The 27,133-nt window shown below is 36.9% G+C and overlaps 1 protein-coding gene across 6 annotated transcripts in view; it reads right to left on the bottom strand.

Annotated features, from left to right (window-relative positions):
- Positions 1–357: 357 nt before the first annotated feature.
- The window catches only part of ELAVL2 (ELAV like RNA binding protein 2), a 62,840-nt gene continuing 36,064 nt past the window's right edge, over positions 358–27,133 (bottom strand). For 4 of the 6 annotated variants that reach the window (XM_026046324.1, XM_026046321.1, XM_026046327.1 and 1 more), the window contains 5 exons: positions 20,431–20,534; positions 8,360–8,513; positions 6,351–6,576; positions 3,152–3,190; positions 358–2,684 (listed from right to left, as the gene is read on the bottom strand). In XM_026046324.1, coding sequence (XP_025902109.1) covers positions 2,354–2,684; positions 3,152–3,190; positions 6,351–6,576; positions 8,360–8,513; positions 20,431–20,534 — 854 coding nt within the window. In that variant the 3' untranslated portion in view covers positions 358–2,353. The remainder of the gene's footprint in view (positions 2,685–3,151; positions 3,191–6,350; positions 6,577–8,359; positions 8,514–20,430; positions 20,535–27,133) is intronic. The other 2 variants (XM_026046326.1, XM_026046323.1) reach the window with 1 other exon arrangement.

Genomic DNA, 27,133 nt, shown 5'->3' on the forward strand with positions numbered 1-27,133 from the left:
TACAAAGGATCCAAACACAAAAGAAAACATGTACAGCCTCTTAAATACTCAACAGAACATATTTTCTATTCCAACAGATGTGAATAAAGTCATACTATACAACTTCAAATAAATACCAGCCTTACATTTTACTAAGTGCTCTGATAAACACTGTAAAGTGAAGCCCAATTTACATGCCTTCTCATCAATGCCTTGGTTTGATGCAGTAGTATAGGAAAGAAGCAGGTAGCTACTGTTTTCCTGACACTGGCAAGTCTTTTTTTTCCTTCATTTTTTTCCTCCTCTCTAATATATACATTTTTGTGTGTGCAAAGGATTAGCTTTAACACTCTAATGCACCTAGGAATGTAAAAGTGCTCAGGTAGCCAATTGATTTTAATAGCATTGAGTGGGTCAGCATGAAAACTCGCTTATTCACTTTAGCACGCGCTTTACAGTATAGGTACTGTACTATACTAAAAGATTTTTAACTACAATTTAAAAGAATAAGAACCAAAAGCAACTGCAAAGATAAATGTACAACTATGTTATGCATAGCACATTGCTTTTTCTAAAGGGGAAGCATATGAGCATCTCAGTTTATACAAAAAGCAGGACGTAACTATATAGTTGTCAGTGCATCCTGGTGAAGGCATCAAAACCTTCAGCTGTTTTAAAAATTTATTATAAGCTAGATGCTAATCAGAAAATATTGTCTTTTTTTCCCTCTTAAATTTTTTTAATACATGGTAAAGACTTTTACTATTTCCCCAAATAGTGATTTAAGCATCATACAAAGTTAAATTTCAAGAGCATACAGGTTTTATTTTCTTCTCTTATGAAAAAAATTAAGGAAATTTGTTCAAAACCTATGATTATACTCATTTTACCACAAACATACTTATAAACGAAAGTGTAGCATCACCATAAACAGCTGAAGCTAGACTATCTACAGACAAAAATAGCAACAGATCTGATGCACTTTAAATTCAAGTCCTCAGGACAACAAAAATGAATAAGCAGACCTCAAGTAACAATGTTAATGCCATTTACAAAGAAATAAACTGATATAGAAACATTCAAAACTTGAACATCACTTGTCATGTAAACAAAAAAATAAAACTAAAACCGAAATCAGCTGAAAGATTCATAACTCAGGTTCTTATTTACATTACACAAAGCTCAGGTGTTAGCTTTGAACACAACTTTCCAAATACCTCCAATGTGCCCAACCCAGACCAATTCAGGTGGTTTGCTACCGTGCAAACCACACACAATGCCTTTTAAGACAAAACAATTCTTCAAACAATAGCAAGTACATCACTAAACACCATGAGCTCTATCTGAAGGGAATTCTTTAGGAAGAACAGATTTTTTTTTTCCCCTATGTCTCAGCATTTTAAATTTCCTTCTCGCTTTTTATATACTTTTAAAATTTTAATTAGTTTCAAAAATCACAGATTAATGTGAGCCACCTAACACTTAATAACCAGGATGACCGAAGACTCACTGATGATTACACAAATGAAACCAACAGTGTAYCCCATTGACTCTACATCTTAATACAAAGATCTCAAAAGTACCTCCACATCATAAGTCTTCCAAAGTTTCCCTCCACAACTGCAAGCTTCCTGGTAAGTTCTCAAAGCTCACTAGGTGTCATATGAAGAAATTTTTCAAAGTATTCAAGTCAAAATATTTGTTCCAGGACCAGTAAAAAGTTTCTCCAAATTTTTTTTTTTTTTTTTTATAAAAATATAGATGCTTTTTTTTAAACCCACATCAAAGAGGCTCTTATCTCTTTGGCAAGGTACTGCTTTACGAAAAGTTCTCCAGTACTCTTACAATAAGCTTTTATAATGTGTTCCCGTTCCCCAACCCAAATGATAATACAAAATAAATACTGCTTATAACATTATAAATAAAATGTAAACTTCAATATGTCTCAAACAACAAAACAGCAATGCATTAAAGTGTAAATTAAACAAGGCTAATCACAAAATCATACAACATAAGAAAAACTCCTCCAGAAATGTAACACAAAGCCTCAATATTTACTCATAGGTTCAAGGCAATTATGTAAAAGAAAAACTTCCCTTAGCTGAAACATTTTAAAAGGTTCACCTTCTTCAAAGAAGGCAATAGAATGCATTGTAACAGGTAAAAATCCTGTACCTCTTGTCAATATTCAAACACAAAAGATATTTAAGAAGTTTTAATTCAAATATTAGCAATAAAAAATCTCACATATTCTTAGGATGCTAAGTAGTTATTTTATCCCCATTTCCACACTGACTTACAACAAAGACACTATAAAGATTCTCTTAAATTGCCTTTGTCGTATAGTTTTCATATATTAATGCACTGAGAATAATTAGGCTTTGTGCGTTTTGTTTGTTTTGAAGGAGACCTGCAACACTCTGTCCCCAAGGCGGTACCCATTGAGGCTGGCTATCGCCATAGCTGCCTCATCATAGTTTGTCATGGTCACGAACCCGAAACCTTTGCACTTGTTAGTGTTGAAGTCACGGATGACCTTCACGTTGGTTACCGCTCCGAAGGGTCCAAACATTTGCCACAGGATGCTCTCATCAGCGTCCGGGGCCAAGTTGTACACAAAAATACACCACCCGGTTCCTGCATGTCCAGGGATATTAATGCCAGCCAAACTGGTCATGCCATCAATAGTCATGGGCGGAAACCTACTGAAGAGAGAAAACAAAGAAAARCCCAAAACCAAAACCCATAAGAAGTCTGTTCACAGACATTTCTGTCAAAATGAGTAAACAACACAACACTTTTCATAAATCTGCATAAACACCTCAGCAGATTAATAAGCATTGCAAGCATTTTTGCCACATACATAATGCAATGCTGTACAGAAGTGGGGAACAAGTTTAAGTCTGGCAGAAATAAGAAACATTTAGAAAACCAGAATAAAAACATGCTGTTAACAATAATAGGGATTATARTAAGACACTGCAAGCAGGAAACCCCTGAGTCTGCTGCCAGATTTTTCGTTCATGTGAAATGCACTGAAGTGAACMATTTCACCTGCAAGCCTCAGTAAGCAAGAGAGCCCATCATTAGCCTTACTAGAAAAAGAAACATTCAAAATACTTTTTAGTGATTCAATAACTAAATTATTATTAATCTAATGATTCTTCATTACCTCTTTACTCCGTAAGCCATGTTCAGCAGATTGTCCAACCTACAAAACATTTAGCAAAGTGTTTTAGTCTTCAGACTTTTCCATGCCTAATCTTAAGGAAAATTCATATATTCCCCTCGCATTATATTCTACAGAGAAGGATGCAAAACTTCAGTACCACAATTCAGAAAAGTATCAGCATACTATTTATATTTATATATATATATGAAACACAGTAACGCAATGCTGCTTTTCTGTGCAATCTGTCCATGACTCCGTAATTTGGTTCAGAAAGTGTCTGGCTACAGGTAGTTGAGTTAGTCAAATAACAGCATTAGTATAAATGCAGGCAATGAGCAGCCTCAGTGAAATTCTCCAGACCAGAAACTTGTTTCTGATCAATTTGACTCATCTGATCCTATAAAGAGACAAATCACAAATCATACAGACACAGGGTTTAAGAGGAGCAAGTGTTAGAACATCCATTGAAAGAACAATTTTAGGGTATCAATAACTGCTAAATTTTATACTAATAAATTATAAGCTTTCCCCATGTTTCCCTCATCATTCCCTAGTACACARTTCCACATGCAATGCTTTTAAGGTTTTCTAGTTGATACCTGGAATACACAATACTCCAACAGTCTCAGAAACAGCCTTAAAGAAGATTAAACAGCTCCTGCAAGAAGCATTTCTCTACAAAGAAGCCCCGATTTTCTCTAGGAAAAGCTCAAACATGCCAAGCACATCCAAATACGGGGAATGTCTTGCTGAAAGTTTGTCTGCACAAGATGAGTTTTGAAAACAAAGGTTCACTTTTAATCTGAAATTAATTAATTTTTAGCTGTGCTAGAACTGCTTCCACAGACCACAGACTTCCCCCTCTGTCCATCCCTGGTGAGGCTGGTTCCAGGACAAGATGGACATCCACAGAAATGACTGAGGTCTGAAGCATCTCTCATAGGATAAGAGGTGGACAGAACTCATGTAGAACTCMTGGGTTCAGTGTGGAGAAGAGAGACCTTCCCAACAAATATAAATATCTGATGAAGGGAGAGCATAACACTGAGCCAGACTCTTCCTAGTGCTGCCCAGCAACAGGAYAAAAGGTAGGGACTTACAGATCTTTGCTGTAGGACACCAAACTGAAGACTCCATATAGTAACASTGCAGCCATGACAAAGTTTAAGTTGTTTGGATGACTTAAACCTTTAGAGAGTTGCAGTTAAAATCAAGCGGCATTTCCTGAACAATTTTTAAAGATGTTTAAAATTGCTCTCCTTGCAGGGCACAAAGACATTCAGCTGCTTTTCAAAGTTCAATTCAAGATTTTTACTGGCAAAAATGAATTGAAAAGGATACCTACAATAACCCACATTCTTCCCTTTGATACAACATGGGGGTTTACTTCAACTATGCATTTTCAAATCACTATCAATTGAGCTGTTGAAGCCTAACATTTCAGTAGGACAAATTTTCAAATGTGAGAGGCATAACTGAAGAGGTTACCTCTGCCACTGAACCTTGTGGTCAGCACAGCTACAGTACTGCTGCAACRGCAAGTAAGTAAAGTCCTAAAATACACAAGTAGAAGAGGTTTTTCCCTCTTATACACTAGACACTCAGCATCTACTCAGTGAACTTTGTTGTCATTACTCTCAAGTGGGGCAAGTCATATCCCTTCTTGGATTGTTTCAAGCAAACTCAAGAGTCTTGGRAAAAAATTTCTAGTGGAAGTACATGGGCAAAGGTGCTCTTTAAAGGACTACAAAGGGAAACACAACAAGGTCTCCATACTCAGTTTTGTAGGGCGTGTGTTATTTATGGATATGCCAGAACTGCAAAGAGTTTTAGGTCCCATCTAAACAAAAAGCAGTCAGAGGATTTTTACTATTTGCAACAGACATCTGTATTTAAGTGCATTTCTTTTGAAACCTACTGCTTTTCTCCCACTGCTACCCTATTTGGTATCAGTACCACTGAACACAGTTTAGCATCCAGATGCAGGCACACTCAGARCGCAGGCCARTCCTGCTGCAAGACGTTGAATGCTRTAACACACAGGTCTTAATAGCAATTTTATTTTTCAAGTCTATACAACAGCTCCCTCATGATCTTTCTTCAGTGCAGTACATTCCAGGTCATCCTATCGGTGTGCTCCACACCAGGCGGGCCTAGCTATGGAATGAGGGAAAGCCTACTTTTATTAAATATGTATCACCCCGCCTAAGTCAACTCTTTTTATTCCCTAAGGAAATGTATGAAAATTTACCCAGTAGTGAACAAAACCAGTTATCTCTTCCCCCAAGGAAGACAGCCTACATCASGGCTCATCATCACACTGGTGAGACACCTGCAGGGCACCTCAAGGCTGCAAAGCTGAATAAGATGCAGAAATTGTGCCAGAAGCACAGTCCATGAACTCTATTTGCACATTAAGCCTAGCACTTAGGGGCTGTTGATGTAAAGCCTTCAAAGTACAGTTCATTACCTTTTTAACTGCCAGATGAACTTTATTTCTTGAAAAATGAAGTGTTTCCCTGTAATAACRTTTAATCCATTCTTATCACACAGCYCAGAGGTGGGAGGTAGAAGGAAGTAACCAGGACCACTGAAGGAAGCCTGTTTTGACTCATGAATGTAGATAATACAATATTTGTTTCTCTCTGCTCTCACAAGCTGTCCCTTTTCAACACATTTAATATTATGGGCAACTATGGTCATAGTTGACACTTTGGGAAATAAAAGATGGCTGCAGAAAATCTTGGAAGTCACTTCCATTAAAAATGTGGATTTTTACAGCATGTGGCAGGCCAGATTTACATTGCTAACTAGCTAGGTGCAGAATTGAAAACTCTTCACACAGACAGAGGAAAGACCAGGGGAAAGTAGTTGGCTGTGACATGGTACAGGGTTAAGAATACTGAGCTGTCTAGGTCAATGCTACTCAATTCACACATTGTATCAACAAAACATCCAGGTAAATAAGCAGAACCTTAAAAATATCTTTAAGCAGGTTTATTAGACAGTGAAGAGTTGTAATCTGCTTTTCTGCTAACTATTTCTGGAACATAGCTGTAAAAGTTCAGAACTTTTACAGGCTGCTTACCCACAAGGAGGTCTGGCAAGCAGGGGGAGGAAGCAGCAGGGAACACATGCTGATAGACCCCCTGGGACCAGGAGGCTTGCAGCAGTTAATTCACACCTAAGTAAGATTTACCTAAAACGTTGAGCCTGCTGAGCAAGCGGTCCCGGATACCTCCTGTTTGGAGAGTGGTACAGCTGGGAGAGGATGGCCTGGTTGGTTTTTTGGCTTGGGTTGTTTGCAAACTTTACGGTGATGGGCTCTGTGGCACCTGGAGGCTTCTGGCCATTCAAACCCTTGATTGCTTCTTCTGCTTCAATGCGCTTGTCAAAACGGATGAAGCCCACACCCCTGGATACTCCTGCACAGGATGAAGAACGCACACAGTAATTAGCTCAGAGACTCCAGAGTGTTCACTATTAAGACAATTTCTCTTCCCTTTCTCCTACTTGCTCCATAAACCCAACCATTTGTTCATAGAAGTAAGACTTCACTACTAACAAACTTATTTTTAGGTGATTCCAGAGCTGTTGGATGAAGAGTTTAGGAAGAACGCTTAGAAAGGCAAGGGGAAATACAGTGAAGAAAATGCAGACACAAGCAGTTGAAGGGTAAATCTGAAACAAGTTGATTTAGGGAAGGAGTCAAGAGATGGTGAGGAAAAGGATTTCCGAAAAAGCTGCACTGTACTGTCTATTCAGTTTATAGGTTAAGCCATCTACTTCCTAGCTGCARGACTTGGCTTATGGTCTCCTATAGCATCGCTTGAAGCTGAAATTGGAGAGAATACACTAAACAGAAAAAAAGAAGTGCAGGTTCTAGATTACAGTAATGAGAATTACTGTCCTGTTTTATCAATCACTGTTTATTTCTTTAAAGCAAGCATTCAGTTTCAAACCACTGTATGACTTTGCCAGTCATGTGCTCAAAGTACCCAGGTTATGGATTCTTTCTAAATCTACAAGTTTCTAATCTAAATGTTTCTAAAAACAAAAAGAAAATAAAAGAGTATCAGCAAAATTTGGAAAAGGACTTAGGAAAGTCAAATTTTGAAATTCATACTGTAGTTTGAGTAAAATAAAAGCTGATTAATCGGCTTGAGCCAATTTAATATTAAAGCCACTAGAGCTGAACAGCAAGGTATGCAAAACAGTATTCTTTAATCTGTTCAGGAGCTTCTGGCATTTTGGTTGTCCTCACTAAAGAAAGACATTTGTGACAGGAAATATATTCTGTTCATAAATAGTGACAATTTAAACCATCAAGAAGACAATGAACGGGCGTAAGAAAGACTTAAGAGGCATATGTCACAGCCTCAACTTTGCATTTTTCATCTGTTTGTCACAACCTTATTACTCATACCATTTCAAATCACCATCTCAATAATTTAAGAAAAAACTAAAGCTTGAACAGAGAAGCTATGCCAGAGAAGCAAGTAGCACATACTAAGATTTATGAGTATTCAGAATTAACAGTGCAAATATTTACAAGCTGAGTTATATTTACTTCCTTTGGCCATTAGTCAAATCATACCACTTCTGGGCATGAATATATGAGAACACACTAAAAACCTGGGAGCCTGAMCTGCAGATTCTGACTTCTCTAAGTTACTATTTTGCCTTCAAATTTACTTTCTCTACCTCTTTGTCTCACTACATAGAAATCCCACAAACATTGTGTGTTAATATTGAGATTTGTGTTAACATAATGGTATTGAAAAGGAGTGCATACAGCATCTGCTCTAAATCAAACAAATATATTTTATATATGCGCACATATATATGTATATAAAAGTGTTTAATAGCATTTCATGAGTAGCATAGGGAAGGTTTTTTTTTTTCCCCTCCCAAAAACCAGCAGCTTGGAAGAGATTATAGCAGCYGTAAATTTATTACAAGCCAAAGAACAGGTTTCAAAGCTGCACCTTCAGGGTGGAAATGACTCAAGATGACTCAGTGCACACTGCAGTCTATTTCTGTCCATGTATATTTATGAGCTCGAACAAAAAAAAAAAATTCATTTTCTGGCCCACATACACCTTTCACACATTCTATAGGCACAACTGTTGCAACAAAAGGTAAAGTGTTAAYTGGTGAAATCTTTTAAGAAAAGGAGGGTGAGAGAATGCAGAACTGCCTACTTACCAGTGACTTGGTCAACGAGTATGCGGGAAGTAATAATGCGTCCGTACTGGGAAAAGAGCTGCTCCAGTTCTTTTTGGGTCATGGTTTTTGGGAGTCCGCTGACATACAGATTCGCATCTCTGATGGACGCTGAGCTTGGTCGCGCATACGAAACCTTGGGGAAGTTAAAAACAACAACAAAAAAACAACACAAACACCAAAAAAAAAAAAAATATCAAGCTCTCTTTCTAAAAGGTCAGAAGTGAAAACAATACCTCCAGGAATCAATGCTTGGTATTGATTAAAGAAATTCAGCATAGGTCAACAGCAGAAATTGACTACATACACTCAAGATATAAATCACAATTCTAAGCWATATTTTCATTAAGGACAAAAAGCTATGTGTATAAACCAGCAAGTCTTGATGGAGAAGTTTTATTTTTCAGTTAATTATAAAATTAAAAATAGGATTTAAGAAGGCAGTTTTGCTTTTAATTATCATTAGAAACACACAGAACAAAGACTTCAGTTTGGATCAGGGTCATGAATTCAGAAAAAGGCAATCCAAAGCCCTTGCAAGTTTATTTTTACTTCCTCAYCCCAAATGATCACGTTTCAAGCGTTTAGCACAGTATCAAATGAAATAAAACTGTAAGAGCCAAAAGAACAATTAGCAATTGTAGTGGTGCTGCAGAACGCACTTGGGCTATTCAGAAGCCTGCTGATCTCTGCCAGGCAAATGGTGAATAGGGGTGAAAGCTCCCCAGGTCCTTTTGGACTGAACTTTTGACTTGCTGCCTCATAAAGCACCATGCAAAAACATTTTTACTATCTTCAAAGGCAAGGACAAAATTAAGAGTCTTCAACGCTGAAAGAGGTGCTGTGAAAACAGCCTATTGAGAAGAAGTGTGGAGAACTTCTCACTAAAACCTGCACAGGAAAATGATCTTTTTTTGAAGCAAAAAAATATACCTTGAAGTCTGTGTAAATACAATAGGATAAGCAAAAAAAATCATCTAGTTCTTCCACTGTGYAAAATGTTTAAAAAGGAACTATTCTGATCCTCACAAGGGATCATCTTCATCACAGACTATGAAGAATGGCTTCTACAGATGGCTAAATAGAATGGTCCTAAAAAATCTGTGACATAAAATACCACAAAAGGCAGCATATGTGAATAAATTCATTTTTTCACCCTTCAAATCTCTCCAGGACTTATTTTTTAATTACTCCTTTTTTTCTACTCCTCCTCCCCCATCAAGGTACAGTACCAGCAGAAAATACACCTTTGTAAGGCAGACAGGAATTGATCATTAAACTGCCACTTGATTCTTGTCAACCTAGACCTTAAGTAGGGAGTATACTCAATCAAAAGTCAATAAAACACAGCATTACTTCTAGAAGACACCGAAGATGGCTTATTTTCCAAGAGGCCGGTTCACACAATAACAATATTATTTATACTTACATGTATCCTTCATTAGGAATGCTATCAAAATTATAGTAGTGCAAGATGACTAGGGTCCCTTTACAACATCATACAATATAGAATTTCCATATACTACTGAGAGTTAGTATTATTTGAACTTGAGCAATGATAGCATCTTGTAAATCACTTGGAGCAAGACACAGGATAACAGATGTTTCAGTTGATGACAGCAACAATCATGCACCTGCATGTGACCTGATTCCCAAGAGTATTTCACAAGGCAGATGAAAATTTAACTAGTTCTTAAGGAAAGGCAAAATTATTTCCACTACGTAATACCTATTTCTTAAAACGTGCTCGAGAAAATTCACTACTACAAAGTCCTAATATCATCAGTAACATGAGCTCTTTCAGAGCAAGAAAGGAAGAGATGCTACTGTTATCGCATTTTACAGTTTTAGCTTAATCAACTATGTCCTCCGTTTAGATAGGGATCTGGAAAGTCAAGGACACTGAGGTGCAAGCAGAACTGCAGAAAAAGAAGATGAAAGCATGGTCTTACAATTGAGACAAAGATAACAGCAATTACTCTTCAATTGCCAGTTTTACAGAAGATTTTTTGACAGCTGTATCAAGTAGCATGATTTTATCAGTTCTTGGCACAGTTTAACACAAAAGTTTTGGTAAWACATTTTTCTCCTCCATGAAGTAAAGCCACTAGCATTACAGACTGTGCAGGCGAAGTCTAAAACTTTCAAATTTGGAGTCTGTTTTCTTCCCCCCCCCTTTTATTCTGTATTATCTCAATCTTATCTGGCATGCAGGATGTATTAACACTTGTCCTTCAAATGTACCTGTGTTTCAAAGAACACTGAGACTTTCTCCTAGTCTTCTGCAGGCTAAGCATACACACTAACCATATTCACAGGTACAAAGACAGTCTGCACCAGAGAGAAAACCATGGTGTGAGTTTATGTTAATGTCTTACATAGTCACCCATACAGTCCAAACTGTTCAGAAAGCTTGCTCAAGATGGCTATGTGTTTTGGTTTTTTTTTTTTTTCCCCTTTTAAATAAATCTCTATGCCACACTTGACAAGAAAAACTGAACGGGAGGTAATGCCAAGACAAAATGGAAACAAACAACCTGGAGTTATTGGTAAGGCTGGAGACAATTAAAAAAGCATTTTTGGGAATGCATGGTTTCTACTTGCTTTCCTATGGAGGATTTTTCCTATCCCTCCCCAAATTCAGAAGGGAAGAATCTATTTTCTTTCCACAAAAGAATCCATTTTCTAATTGAACAGCACTTTCAATGAACTGTTAACAATGCAAAATACAATGCTAGTGGATGCAGGGGTCCTTAGGCTTTAGCTTGATGAGTAAGCTAGTCTAGAACTACTAGTCTACAGAAGACTGTTGCATGAATCTGACTCCTCTCAATTTTACTGGAAGTTTTTTCATTCTTTTCCAAAATATGCAATTAAGATACCTTGATTTTTTTTTTTTTTTTTTTTTTTTTTTTTTGTTCAGTTCTACATATGCCTCATGTAAGTTTTCCTTTGCTAATTTATTTCATCAGGTCTTTTTCAAAAGTGTTGATTCACCTTTATAATTAAAGATAAAAAACTGCCCAACTGCAGGTCAGACATCATTTAACTACTGAGAAACTCTGGAAAAACATTTTTGTGCAACATTAAGGGCTTTTTAAAAATAGCTTGAAGTTCAAGAGGGCCTTTCAAAACTACTACCCTATTATGCAATATGCTTAATATTGCTTAAAGTCCAAACTGCGTAGATTTTGCTGTATAAGTAGTTCCATCAGTGCTTTGCTTAGAAAAAGATATGCTGAATCTAGCGCAGGGACCTTTCATCCAGCTACTCACTGCTCACACACTTTGGTTCACTACATCAGACTACGGAGGAGGAAGCATTTTCTCTGAACAGAAACAGAGGTGTTTTCTTTATAAAGAAAAATGCATAAGAAAGTTTAGCAAAGAAGCCAGATGAAAAACTATTTTRCCTCTTACCCTTCCATACCACTGAAAACGTTCCTTAGTTTAGAAAATTAACTCTAGAACCAGAATCTGCCAAAATATCTGCTGTCCCCTTCAATAAGTTGAACCATTATAAGTTCACTTTCAGTGTCATTTTCTTTCCAACTTTCCAAGTTATTTTTCCAAGTTATTTTTCACAGCTAAGAAAATACATTAACAGCAAACRGATTACCCTATACAGAAAGCACCTCAGAGACAAAACATGCTCCTGAACTGATGTATACTGAAAAACTGTGCACACGAGGCACAAGAATGATTATATAAATCAGTTAAATTAATATTCCAGGATTAACAGCCAAATACTATTTCTAGCTGTCCTGCAATTCATGAACACAAGAAATTCTGTCTGGAAAGAGAAAGGAACTTCAAATATCTAATACAACTGAAATTCAATCTTTTTCTAACCAAATATTCTTACTGATCTGTGATCAATGAAACTTAGCATAATCAAAGTAAAATACTGTGGTATCACCAAATACTACTGACAGASAGAACTAACTTCTACAGAAAAGCAGCAATTATTTGGGGATGCATATATGCTTTTCTGTGTATTACAGATGTATTAAATAAAAGCACGCAACTATTTCACTTGTTATATAAATACAAGGCAGAGAATCTCCAGGCAGAGAATCTCCAGATTCATCTCCCTGGCCGTTCTGACAGTTCATTACTTCAGCAGTTATTTGCTTATAGTTAGGTTTCATGCAACACATATATGCACTGATTTAACTATAGTTGTTAACACAGCTATTTCAGTTGGTATTTACTGGAGAAACATCGAGGTTGCCTAACCTTGTCAAGGCATCAAAACCATTAACCACAGAATGTAAGTCAAGAAGCAGCCAGAAAGTCTACAGTTTAATTATTTAACAATGATGCACACTGTAAAACACAGAATACAGTTTATCTGAATATAACAACTTAAAAGAAAGTTTTACTGGAATTTTCCATTACACTGTTCTTTGCAGCTGATGGGAACAACATTGGCCTCTATATAAACAAACACTAAAATACCAAATCTAGGTATTATTGTTCATTATCATGACATCTGTTATCATTGGGACTAAATTTCCAAGACTAAACTGTGAAAGCTACCAGTTGCAGAAAAGAAGTGGCAGAAAAGAATAAAGTGAATCAGGACATACAATTAAGTTTATCAGTTCCTATTATTACCTTTATGGGCATCTTATTACTGTACTTCTACCTTTTTACCATATAGCTTATTATTATTATAGATGGTGAATTGATTGCTTATATTACCTGTAAKAACTTTATTGAAGGTAATTAAATCCCACAAGACAGTAATCAATTTTCTTTTAAGGTGTCAAGTAAGGATTTTATAAAGCATTCAGTGCAGGCTTTGCTAAAGCTACGCTTTAACATGAGAGTACCAACAGTTCTTTATAAATGCATCCATTTTAGCTTAAGCAACAAAAAAAAACCCTACTGAAGGAGCTGCATTGCAGTCTGTTCAGACAAAAATAAAACACAGGCATAGTGAAACTCTGGCAGATGTTTCAGCTCCACTTAGCTTAAGTGTGTGTGTATCTGTAGATATAGACATATATCTATATACCTATATAGATACACACACACACTCACACACTTGCAAGTGTTACAGCAATATTCTCAGGAACCATTGTAAAAGGCAGCACTAACTTACACTGAAACCAGTATGYGTGAAGCCATGAGAATTTTATTTTGCAATGATCAGATGCTTCAGCATCAAGGACAGACTGAACCTGGCCTTGCTTGTCACCAGCTAGTAGCATCCCACTGAAACTACTTCTCCTATAATTTCTGAGATTTCTTCAGAATCAGAAAAAGTTTAGTTATTATTAAAGCGTTAGCCATTCAGCACAGAGAAGCCATAAGCTTTAAGACCCACAAGCAGGTCTTATTTTGGATGAAAAGACTGATGGCTTAAAAAAGCAGCAAGACATTAGAAACAATTAGACTTTAAGACGCTGAAAAATAAACAAAAAGCTAATAATAGAATCATAGAATCCTTAAGGTTGGAAGGGACATCTAGAGATCACCTAGTTCAATCCCCAAGCAGGTTTTGAAGATCTCCAGAGAAGGAGACTCCACAACCTCTCTGGGAAGCCTGTTTCAGGGTTCTGTCACCCTCACTGTCAGCAAGTGTTTCCTTAAGTTCCTGTGGAACTTTCGGTGCCTCAGCTTGTGGCCATTTCCTCTAGTCCTGTTGCTGGCCACCACTGAAAAGAGGCCACCCCCTCCTCCTCCTCACTGCCTCCCTTGAGGTATTTATACACGCTGATGAGGTCCCCCCTCAGCCTCCTCTTCTCCAGGCTGAACAGGCCCAGCTCCCTCAGCCTTTGCTCACAGGGCAGATGTTCCAGGCCCCTGATCATCCTGGTAGCCCTGCGCTGGACTCTCTCCAGCAGCTCCACATCCCTCTTGTACTGGGGAGCCCAGAACTGGACACAGTCTCCAGACGTGGCCTCACCAGGGCTGTGTATAAGGGGACGATCCCCTCCCTCGACCTGCTGGAGACTCTCTTCTTAATGCGCCCCAGGATCCCATTGGCCGCCTTGGCCACCAGGGCACACTGCTGCCTCATGGTCAGCTTGTCACCCACCACAATGCCAAGGTCAGTCCCCAGCCTGTACTGGTGTCCGGGGTTATTCCTCCCCAAGTGCAAGATCCTGCCCTCGTTGTTACTGAGCTTACAAAGTTTCTCACCGACCAGTTGTTCAGTCTGACCAGGTCCCTCTGTATGGCGGCACAGCTCTCTAATYCTCAAGGTCAAGTATTTTTAAGAAAAAGCAGGGATTCTTAAGCACAAGGAGTATTTGTGCTATAACCCAATGCTGTTTCTCAAGTTATTTCTTTTGATATGAAGCATGGAAATACCTCTTCAGGAAGGCAACATCTTTTCCTACATGCCAAAGACTTACCTAACACACCTGAGCACTCCCCCGCTGGAGGAGTAATACAGGTACAGTGATACAGGTAACATTGTCTTTTGTCAATTAGTTAACTCATTTTCCTCACTGCCATCAAGCCAGACAACAGAGACAGAAGATTTCTAATAAAATATGTACAGTTCTCCTCATTAGATAATATTTTGACAATGGAAAGGTCTTTGGATCCAATTTTCTTCTGGCAAGGAACAGAGTATGAATACTTAACAATTCATACAGATTTGAAACGCTCAGGTCATGCACTATCCTAAACTGTGTCCTGGGAGAGGTGGAGTGAGAGACAAAAGGGCAGTCAACAGTCACCTCCTAGCAAAGGTTCCGAAATTCACTGAAGATGAGTCAATGGATTTTGGATTAAGTGTTCATGAAGATTGACCTTGCATTATCTTCGTGATGATCTTCTGATTTGGTATCTTATTTCAACTCCAGTTGGCAGCTTTAGTTCCTAGCTCTTGATTGTATTCTACCTTTCTTTACGAGAACCAAGAGCTATGTTTCTACCAGGCAAACATTCTCCCATCATAGGCTTTCTCCAGAAAGATTACCCATTTAAGATTGTGATTCAGAGGAAGAGGACAAATAATACACCAAATAGGTTTTCCTAGGGCCTGGTCAGAAGAGTCCATAAGAGATCCGAAGTGTCATTTGGTGAATGGAAACAAATTTATTAGAACATTAAAACCAGAAAAAGATGAGAAATGCTATTGAAATCAAGAGTAGAACCACAGGATCTCCCAGAAGTGCTCAGGACAGTAAAACTTTTGCTTATAAAAATATAATTTTACTATTTCATTCAGGAGAAAGTGGATAATTAATTTTACTAACCTTCTGTATTGAAACTGGTAGTGAGAACTATGCCCTAGAGTCACAGAAAAGCAACTCTGCTGACTGCCTTTCCTTAGAAAGGACTGTAACACAGACAGTGTTTAAAATTTGTGATGATGCCCATATAGTTACTTATAAGAATACTTAAGTTTCTTAGAAACTTAATACACCAAAGCAAGAATTTAAAATAGTGTGGTTGCCAATCTCTATGCTTCTTGCATTTAGAACAAAGACACTTTCCTACTTTTCCCATCTCCTAACTTTTAGTCCTCCAAAGTCTGCCTTCATACTTCATTCTTCTCATTTGAAGAATACTCCATTCTTATTCAAGTACTGAATACCAGCATTACAAACTGCGGACACGCCCACTACTAAAGAGTAAACAATTTTGTACTTCATAGCACAAAGGTACACAGAACAAAATCTACACCTTCCACAGGAAAAAAACCACAATCCTGAACAACAAAATCTTTGAAAAGTGGTCTGCAGTTTATTTCCATTTTCATAGTCAAAGAGAAGCTGTTTTTCTTTCCTCCATGGAAGACATATTTATTTAAGCTTCTCCATATATCTGTTCAGAGAGGTGCTGGGGAGAGACATGGGCATCAGATTGTTTGGATCTCTCCCACGTTAATTGTTCCATACTCCCCAAACACCCCTTACAGAAATGTTTGAAGAATGTGTCAAATGGTGCTTACTACTTCTCTAGGACATTTTACCATGGATAGGATATCCATGTAGCAGTATCTTCTACTGAAAGGTAAGAGCTGCTCAGAATTAGTATTTAACATTTAAAAATGGAAAGTAATTAGTTTAGCAGACATCAATTAAGTTCTCTCAGGGCTTTCACAATTGCACAGTGACTATTATACATTAAAGACACTCTTACAAATAAAACAAATAAAGAAATTAAGGAAAAAGTCTAAAGAAATTTCTATACTTSATATTTGCAGTATCTGAGAGCTGCAAAAAAAACCCCCACCCCGTTTAAATGGCACAGCTTGGGGATGTCAGAGGACCTGAAAATATATTATCGGTCCCAGTATTTTTTCTTTGGTGAGGGAAACAGTGTTGTTCACAGCTTGGATCCGAAGTGGTACTTGAAGTCCTCTGTCAGTTTAAACAGTAGCATCCACCCATGACAACACATCTATTTTTGGGTCAGAAAGTCCAAGGCAGGTTCAAGAAGGACCTCCTGCAAGAGTTGTCAGCAAGCCTGCTGAACATGTTTTCAGATTAGTCCAATAATATGATTTAGAGAAAGTGACGGCAGTATGCCTGCAACAGGCATTATCTCTCTATTACCCTGGAATATCCAAAATACTTAAAATAGCTCAAGTTAATTGGTTGAATAACATTAACTTTCTGAGGGGACTGAAGTCTCTGGGAAGAACAAGTTTCACTTGGGGGTGAAAAAGCGTATGTGGGGTGAAGAGAGGCTAAACAYAGCTAAAAGACTGTATAATTACCATTTATGTAACTCCTGTAGAAGAGAGAGAAACACACACACCTTTTTTTTCCCCAAGACAAATTCTTCTGCTGCCTCAGATCTGCTACAACACTTCAATTTTATCCTAAGAATACAGTCCTGAGGTATTTAATTACCCTGTCAAGATCACTAAGTGTTCTGGAACCTTGCTCTCTCAGTCCCTGATGATTGATAAAAATCAATAAAATTCAGTGGGTTTAATTAAACCTTCAAATAGGATCCCTTTTCACCACTCACTAGATCAATGTTCCTTATTGCTAAAAAAGTGGCTTTTTTTTTCCACCTTCACTTCACTTATCCCTGATACCTCAACAGATTTTTTTTTACACTATATATATATATACTTCAGTGCTATTCAACGATACCAGTTAACAACAACAAAAAAAATTAAAATTTGCATTACCAAAAATTTTCTTCTTCAAACATGGGTAGCGCAATAGGCAGGAGCAAGGTCTGAATAACCTTCACCTGCTGAATTAATACAGGAAACAGGCTATCATGTTCATTTCTCTTCAGCATTCTCTCCTATTAAGAACATCTGACAATTTCAGGAGCACTGTCACAGTGCAAACTATGTGTCACTGCACACAACTTGTGACAAAACTCTCACTTCAGGTTTCCCCAACACATTTTGGGTACCTCTAAGAGCTGACAAAGCAGTACTGACTGTTCTGCTGAAATCTGTTTCATTGCAGTTTTCTACAGTAGACAGATAAATAAGCAGTAATTATGGCAATGCTTGGTATTTGCAGTGCTGCCAAAATATTGTCAAATAGACCTTCTGTCAATTCCCTTTCAGAATAGTTAATACTTCAGGTAGAAATTTAAGGAATATTTTATTCCAATGACAAGTGATTACCCATGTGAATACAACTGATAGTCCATCAAAGAATTTCAAAGATAAAGAAACCGTTATAGATCTAATTTTTAAGAAACTGACTGGATAGAGGCCAGTTACCCAGTCAGTGCTATTTTATAAACAATGTAATTCCTAGGCCTTTAGACARATCTATTTTATTTACCCTTAATATATACATTTGTGTATATATATATATATGGATGAATATATGATATATAAACCTCATCAGCAGTAACAACTGACCACCTGCCAACTCATGCAAGTGAACGTTTTGACGTTTTATGCCCTCTCAGATCAGGTAGGAGGAAGACTCTGATCCCCATATTATCTTGGGAAGGAAGGAAGGAAGGAAGGAAGGAACAACGCTTGGGACCACTGCTGTAAGCAGGAGCTCTGACACCACAGATCACAGCCTTTGCTGTGGTAGTCCATCATCTGCAGAGGAAAGCTATGCTCTGCCATTTCCCCGTTCTTCTTGCTATCCAAGATCTAGCTATCTTGCTATCCTTACAATCCAGGAGAAACAGTGCACCCTACTTCTCTATGCTGGATCAACAGGACAGGAGACTAGTTTGACAACTCCTCTTTGGGGAGGCCCACAGAGGGGACATCACTGACCACACAATTGAGTGCAGCTTCTCTACACAGAAGATAAACCAAGAGAAAAGAGAATTCAATTTTCCTATCATGATCTGCAAGTCACTCTGACCACTTCCCATGCCATTTGCTCCTCTGATACTTCACTACTTCACCACATATCCAGGAATAAATGATCTTTCCAATTCAGCACCCAAAATAACATCCTAATCACAGACAAACAAGTATATAAGCAAAAGAATTGCTGCAGACACCGAAGTCTCTATTTAATTGCCTCTTAAGCAGAGAGGAGCCTAACTGATTCCAAGCAGTAGCTCTTTCTGGAAGAGAACCTGTAGAAACTGTTTCACTTTGCACTAAAGCTATATAAATATCTGTAACAAAGACTAAATAAAGTCCAAATCTAACAGACTATATGCAATTGAAAAATATATATGAAACTGCAAAGTAGTCATAATTTATTAATGAGAAGTTATTACCAACTATGTCATTACAATGCCTATCAGGGCCATTCTCCATTCCTCTTCTATCACATCAAGATAACTTCAAAAATCTCCATGCTATATTAGAAAGTTAAGTGACTTCTGAAATTTTTACCATGCAGTTTAAGGAAGACAGTTTTAATATGAGTAGAGTTTGCTTGAAGCAAAAATGACACTTCTTACAACTAGGCATCAATCAATGTCTTCGATCTGTCAATATTGAGAAAGTGATTCTGCATATGTTAAGCAGTAATACTTATAGTTTTCAAATAACGTGTTTTAATTCTTACAAACGAAGARCAGGTAGAACATTTAAAACATAATCACTGCTATTCTTGCCTCAAAATCATTTTTCTAGGWGCTCAGAGTTGCTTTTTAAGTTCATCCTCCTTGAAGAGCAACCTTTACCTTACAGCAGTCACCATCCAAGCTGCTAGCTGGTCACTAGCACACCATGCTGTGTAATACAGAAGAATGGACTAGTCACCAATATTTTGACTTCAGGCACTAGCAAAACATATTCAGAAGTCAGTATTCCCTAAAGAATTTTATTTCATCTCTTCTCCACAGACTTTCCAAAGTCAAAGAATTGCTTGGAGGAATATGTTGTTACTCCTCTGACAATGGGATGATTGTTCAAGACTGCTTCTTAAAGCAAATCCTTGTAAAACAAAACTTGAAATATGCTTGAAATATCCATCTAAAATCAGATACTAATTAAAAAGCCATTTCTCCCATCACGCAACCCAATTAATGAATTTAGAGAAACTCTAAGCTAATTTACCTACAAGAATAAAATGTGATCGAGTAAAACAAGAGACATCCATAAGAAACAAATTCTGAAGTCACTTCTGCTTACAACTTTTCTGCCTAATTAAAGTCAGGAAACAAGAGGCACCGGGATGCATATGGACAATAACTATAAAACAGAAAAAAAGCTATTATGCTAGGAATCCAGTAGCTCATATTTCTTTGCAGCCAGACGAGTTATTTCAGACACTTATTTTTAAGGAATTTTCAAACAAACAAGCCACCAAAGGTAATTCTAAAAAGCATTTAAAAACATATTCTTTGATAAGAAAGCAGCAAATGGTGCAGTATGCCCAGACTTCCAGAAATGCAATGTTGCATATAACCAATCGCATAGCATATAATTGTTGCAAGCTTGTCTGAAGTGCTAACAAATCACCTAGCTAGAAAGCTAAAGCTTAAATCAGAAACTAACTCTTTACATTTAAAGTCTGTTTATGATAAGGACAAACTAATAACCTGCTCTGTGGTGAAGTTCTAGCCTACACAACTAATATTAATGAAATGCTTAAACTCCACTTGAAAACTGGAAATAAATCATCTTTCTCATCAAGAAATTGAGATATTTCCTTTAAAGCATAATTCTCTCAACTTACTTTTATTGTTTTAGTTTGAAGTCTCAATCCATTCAGGGTGTTGATAGCTTTCTCAGCATCCTTGGGATCCACGTAGTTCACAAAGCCATAGCCCAAGCTTTGTCCTGATTAAAAARGGAAGTAAAGTGATAATTGGTTCTTCAACACTACATAATAGATAAGAGAAGTTTAAAAATTGTATGGACATGCTGAACAAAACTTGCTTATATTAAAAACATTATCTACTGCACATATCAAACTTTCAACGGCTTGTAACACTTTTTTTTCCAGCAACATAAGTGCTTTTTATCTCTTTTCTCTGTTCCCAAGGACTGCCCTAGGTTCAATACATAAACAGCTACAGCCTATTTAATGAAAGATTTAAATATTTATGAGAAATAAGTTCAAATGTGTCCCGTGATTAGATACAGAGATGCAAGACTTTCAAGAGACCCCTTGCTACACATATCACTTGATTATCTCTGAGCTTCCATACCTGAGTGAAATAATGTAATGGCAAAATTCTACATTAGAGCTTTAAGGTTAATACAGACTTCAAGAACAGAATTCCCATTTCTTAGCCAAAAGAAAGTTATCTTTGAAGCTGAACTTTTCTATGAATATTTACTTAGAGCATAGAATACACAGTACAGTTACAAATATAGACCCTCACACAAAATTTCAAAAACTACTTCAAAATAGCCAATTTTATTTCTATATTCAAAACAACAGCTACAAGTGATTGGGCAGCACTGAAGTATCTTCAGAATAAACACTCACCACTTTCAGGTTCTTTTTGCACCCCTAGTTCAGATCGGATGGTCACGAAGTAATTTTTTTTAATTACCTCCTCCTGAACTATTGCCCATACCTAACATTAAACGCTTCAGAACTTAAAACAAATGTCATCTTTCAACTTGAAAACCATCATAACTAGCTGCCCTCAGCATACTCCTTTTAAGATTTTGTAATGAAGCACAAGTACAAAAATACCAAAGTTCACATAAGAAGTCTTAATATAGCAGAAAGTACACTAGGAATTGCACAGATATTGTTGATTCCTATTTTTTAAAAATTAATTGAACAATAATGATGCCTAAAAGAAATGAGCAAGTCAAAACACTTGAGAGCAACCAGCATTTCTCATTCACAAAACACTAACTAGAAATACTACCTTGGAGTTGGGGCAGTAGGAAAGTTAAGAACCCTATATCAAACTTAGCAAAACCATTTATTGCTATTATAGATATAGAAGCACTTTCATTTATTAAGTTCTTTTTGAGCAGCTATATAGTATATATTAAACAGTTCATAAAGCAGAAAGYGAACTCAGTTATCCTGAGTTTTTCCTTACTGATTTGATTACAGTAACTTCTGTACTATCACCTCCATTACTCCCACTGAGAAACAGAAGTTCCTGTCAACAGATCTAACAACAACAAAAAAAACCCTACGCTCCCACACATAATTTAAAAGAATGTCTCTTTCTGTGTATGKCTTTTATTTCAGTTCATAAAACAGAATCGCAAACTTTTGGTGTTACTTTCAGTCATCTCCTAGACAGAAGCATATTTCAGCCACAAATGCTGATGAGAATAGTATTTTTCCCACAAATTTTGATTTCCATGAAGTTACACCACTGTTTCCAGCAGTGGTTAATAAAAGATCCCTTGAGATTTCCACTGTTCTGTTCACATTACYTATTTTTTTGACATCACAAAAAACAGCCATATCACTGCAGGCAAATAGGTTTCCCAAGAGCTTCAAAGGAGACCAATTATGACCAGTTCTTATGAAGAGGCTTAACTGAACTCGGTGGAAAATAAGAGAAGTACAAAGTTATACAAACACAATTCAATACAAGTTTGAACTAATCAGTATGTTTATTCTGCAATTCTCAGAGTTTTCCTGTGACTTCTCCAAAGTAGCCAAATGCTGAATCAAGTTAACCCCCAGAGAAGTTGTGGAGTCTTCTTCCTTGGAGAAGTTCGGGGTAATGTGCCAYAGGTAATCCTGCTTGACTGGAGGGCTGGAATATATGATCTCCAGAGGTTCCTTCCAATCCTACCTATGCTGCCATTTTATTGTGTAATTTTATGCCATTAATGTTATCTAAAACCAAGAACTAAAGCAAATAATAATATGTGTAGCCTGGAACTTCTGCTTCACTTGTACCTCTTCCTAACCAACTAACTTCATTCACCAAAAGACAAGAAATTACCTAATCTTTTCACAGGCTTGTTTCTATTCTTAAAAAATACAGAGTGGACATTTGTCTCAAGGTCCACAAGATGTGATGAGAGGGGAAGTCTGCACTTGTCCAAACAGTTATTAACAAATCCTCAGGTTTAAGTGCATGCTAGTGTGCAGCTTASTCCTGCCCAAAGACAGCCAGCCTAGTTCTTTCTCAACAATTCAGTTCTGAAACCCTCCAGCATCTCCCCAGGCTACCCACCCTGATCCTCTGCTATTTTTCCTACTATATGTTTAGATCTTCCTAACACCMACAGTCTAGCATTTCCAGATCCCTACATAAGGGAGAGACCTCTTACACCAGGAGTACACTATTTGTTCCAGGAGCCAGAACAGTAAACACTGCTAGACTTAGTTTACTCTAAAGAAAACMATGATTTGTTTCTTATTTTTGTGAGCCATTATTTGCACTGATAAGACAAAAAAAATCCATTGCTTTCAAGGAGTTTAGAAAGAGCTGTTTTGCAATAGCATTCATCACTCTGAAAACTGCGCATTTATCTGAAGTATCTCCGTCAAACTTACTATCTTTTAAGCTATGATATTCCACAGCACCATTTAAAGCATTTCTTTGAGCTACATGCTATCGGCCACAGAAATTTTTCTGCCTGATTCTGAGGTACTCCACAAGTGTTATGCTTCCTGCCTCAGACCTAGCAAATAAAACACTAAAACCAGGATCTCTTAAAAGATATTGTCATCTATACTGGCCTAAACCATACATGCAGAAAAAAGCAGTGAGGTTACACATAGTATTAACCACTTTGAGGAAGCTAGGACAGCTGAACTGTGTCAAAATTCTAACTTCTGCTCACTTAAGTGACAGCCTCAATCTTCAGCTACTAAAACCATTAGATGCATCATCAAGTGTCACAGCAATACAGCAACACCCACAAATATCAGAAGTTTTATTCTAATGATGTAATAGCAGTTTGATAACCAAACTTTGCCATACAGACGCAYAACAAAACTTAAACAACTTCGGTGTGTGATTATAGATTCACATTCACTAATTACACTAATTGATTCTTATTCACTAATTATGTATAAACAAGTGAAAGTCAAGCTTGTGGCAAAACTCCTTTCAGATGAAGGAGTTTTGTTGGAAAATGGTTAGCTTTATTATCACTAAGTGTATCACTGCCAAGTATTCAGAATTTTGTTATGTGCTTTACCATGAGCGTGAATAGAATATATTTTTTTCTACTAATGTTTTAAGTTTTGAGTTTTATAAAACCTTAAAGCTTACCCAACTACCAGATATGACGATGCAAATTAAACAGCAAGTTATTAAGCAACGGCTGGGTATTTTTGAGTCCAAACATGAAAGGGACTTTGGAAGAAATGGAGCAAAAGATTACAAGCTTAATTTGATTGTAGTCTTTGAAGGGACAAGGGCAGGGATGCATTTATGTGCCAGGCTTTGCTGCATGRCATGCCTTTGAAAGCTTGGCACACCAACCACACGAGGGAGTCCTTGGATGCTCCGAACTGGTTGAGAAGTTACCAGAGTAACCAGCTCATCTTGCACTYGTCTGGAGTTTTTAAATATTCTTGTAAGATGCAGTAAGTAATTCAGTAGACAAACAAGGATTTAAGCTGATATTTTTTCTACTGAAAAATAAGAACTAAAAGTGTTTTTTTAGAACAAATAACTAGAAGTGGCTAAGCTTTCCAAAGTTTTTTTGGTATGTACTTTACTAAAAAGATGAGACAATGATTTCTGACCCAAGTTTACTTATTACTTTAAGGATGAAAAGGATTACTTTAAGGATAAAAACAGATTTAAGACGTGTTTCTCTACATCCTGCTCCCTTACTGATCTCCTTAGGAGATAAAGGAAGGTATGTCCAAGGCTTTGGAGAAAAAGCTATCAATATTAATTTTGGTAACCAAAACAAAAAAAACAACAAAAACCCCAAACTATTCATTTCATATTAATACCAATATATAAATTCTACATAAAAATGAAATACAGAAATAAATGAAGTCAAAAATAGACAAGTAACACTGACATTTGATTATTAATATATCTGAAAGTAAATGGAAACAAAGCTAAGAAAACTCACTTTGTATTCAAGGACAAAACTTTAAAGTATTCTCATATGCTCAAGAAAACTCAAAACTCACAACTTTGAATAGTCTGACCTTAGTGAAAATGTGTTTTTTTTTCCATTTCATTCCTAAAGATATTTCTAAAATAAAATTAAAGGATAAGACCAGCAAGAGTTGGAAAGCAACACAAAATGAATGCTTAAAAAATTAAAAGTTTCCAAAAAAACACATATTAAATAAAKGTACTCCTAAAGTTAAGAAATAATATTAAGGAGCAAAGACTCAATGTCTGCAAACTTACACAAGTATAACAGTTTGGGAATTTTGGGGGGAAATCAGCTATGTATGATGTCTTTAACAGATTTATTCCTTTGAAGGCCTGACAGCTAGTCCATGATGGAAAGTGGATGGCCTAATCCTTGAACATAACTGTCACCAGTCAGGCAAATGTTCATTTCACAATCATTCTTTCCATAAATTCAGAGAATAAATCTGTTTAAAATTGTAAGGTTACCTTGTTCCGAGTTAAAATTTGCTTTCTAAAACACCATGAGAACAAGTCTTTCTAAACAGCACTAAAAATCAAATTCATAGATCTTTACGTAYAAAAGTGAAGAACAGAAGAAAGCCTAATGTTGCATATACTGGTAAAAACACGCCATTAAAAGAAATTTACATGAAACCTAACATTACAAGTCTGTACCCCAAGGGTCTCCTTTGAATTCATCCCTTTAGACCCATACTTTTTTCGACAAGTTTCCTGTACGTTCAATAGAAGAAGAGTGGACCTGAACAACAAGGTCACTAGCACAGCAGGCAGTGAGGTCTAAGCCACCTGCTGTGAAGAGCATGACACCATGTTAAGTCTACCTAAAATCAACAAGTGCTTAAAGGCTGTGGTACTGCTGACAAGTCAGAGGACTATATTTTGATAGAGGATTCCTCTTACAGCTGTTTAAGACATCTACAAATCCCCCAAACCTTCTAGTTATCTATATTGGCACTTCAAGACATCCACATGTTCCGTAATGTGCCTCTGTGATACTTTCAAACTGCAATTTAATTATTTCTTTTTGTAAAGAATGAACCAGGCTGCTAGTGCCAGTTTTATTATTTGACTGTTTAAAAAGAATAAAATAAAAGCTACTGCAGCTTCAAGAATCACCACTAGACACCTCTACGCCACTAGAGGTTACCAAAAGCATTTTATTTTGACAGTGAATCAGGCTAGAAGTGCACACCTGGGTATGTAATTCATTAAATTCAATTGTGATTGTACCTACATAGCTTTGGTCTCTAGTGATAGAAACTAAAGGAATTAGGACAAAATACTAGCAGCATTAGTTGCTCACCATTTAAACACAAATTAACATTTCAAAAAGTTGGAAGAACTGTGAAATGTAGTTCAAGTCTTAAAATGAAATCAGCTTCAGCTAAATTAAAGCAACAGAATGACTTACTGGGCAATTTCCACTTAAAAAGCAGTTTGGTTCAAGTAGATGGCTTTTATTTACCAATAAGCACATACATCACTGTGCTATTAGGCCACAGGTTTATCATACAGTCATTTACAGAAATCTCGTAAGTTAAATTTTGATACCTCATTATATTCTTAACTTTCATCTCTTGCTCCCAATCTGGAAAAAAAGAAGTCAAAAAGACTGAAGGAAGGATAAATCATTGTTCAGAACGTTAAATAGACAGTCCAACTGCATGGCAGAATAAGTTGAATTAATGATTAAGCAGCAACCAACTAGAGGTATAAACTGAGTTTTTAAAGAAGACAAGTAAGTTTAATCTCAGACAGGGCCAATTCTCCCACTAAGTTAGCCCTGTTCTCTTACATTTTGCATGGCTCTTCATGCTGGAGTGATTACCACCATCCTCTGCTATTCACGCTACTTCACCAACAAAAGCTTTCTTTCCTGTAAGTCTTTCCTGACTTACTTACACAAAATACAGAAAACAAGGTCTATTTAGCTTCCAGAGAAGGCAACAGTGGTACTTAGTAGTAAGAGATGCAGTAGATGCTGTCATTGATATAAACCTCAGCAAGAAATTCAGCAAGTCAGGGAAGGGGAAGGAAGAAGAAAAAGCAAATGAGGATTGGTTGCTCATAGGTACAGTATCTCCAAACACGCAAATAACCTGAGAAACAGGCAAGAAAAACAACTGGAAGCAACAAATGCACGTACAAGTGCATGCCTTTGCAGAGAAGCAAAACACAGGCCTTTTTTAATAGCCACTGCAAGATTCCCAATGCCCTATGCTGAATTATGGCTTCTCTTGTGTTCACAAACAGGACTGGAGAAAACCACAGACTGTTTGAAATCTGAAGAAGGAACACACTTTCTTACAAACCAGCTAGCAATACTACAAGTCTGTAATATTCTGTTTAGATAAAAAACTGATCCCA

This window comes from Nothoprocta perdicaria, unplaced genomic scaffold (assembly GCF_003342845.1).
Source record: "Nothoprocta perdicaria isolate Ctin4 unplaced genomic scaffold, notPer1 scaffold_432, whole genome shotgun sequence".
NCBI lineage: Eukaryota > Metazoa > Chordata > Aves > Tinamiformes > Tinamidae > Nothoprocta > Nothoprocta perdicaria.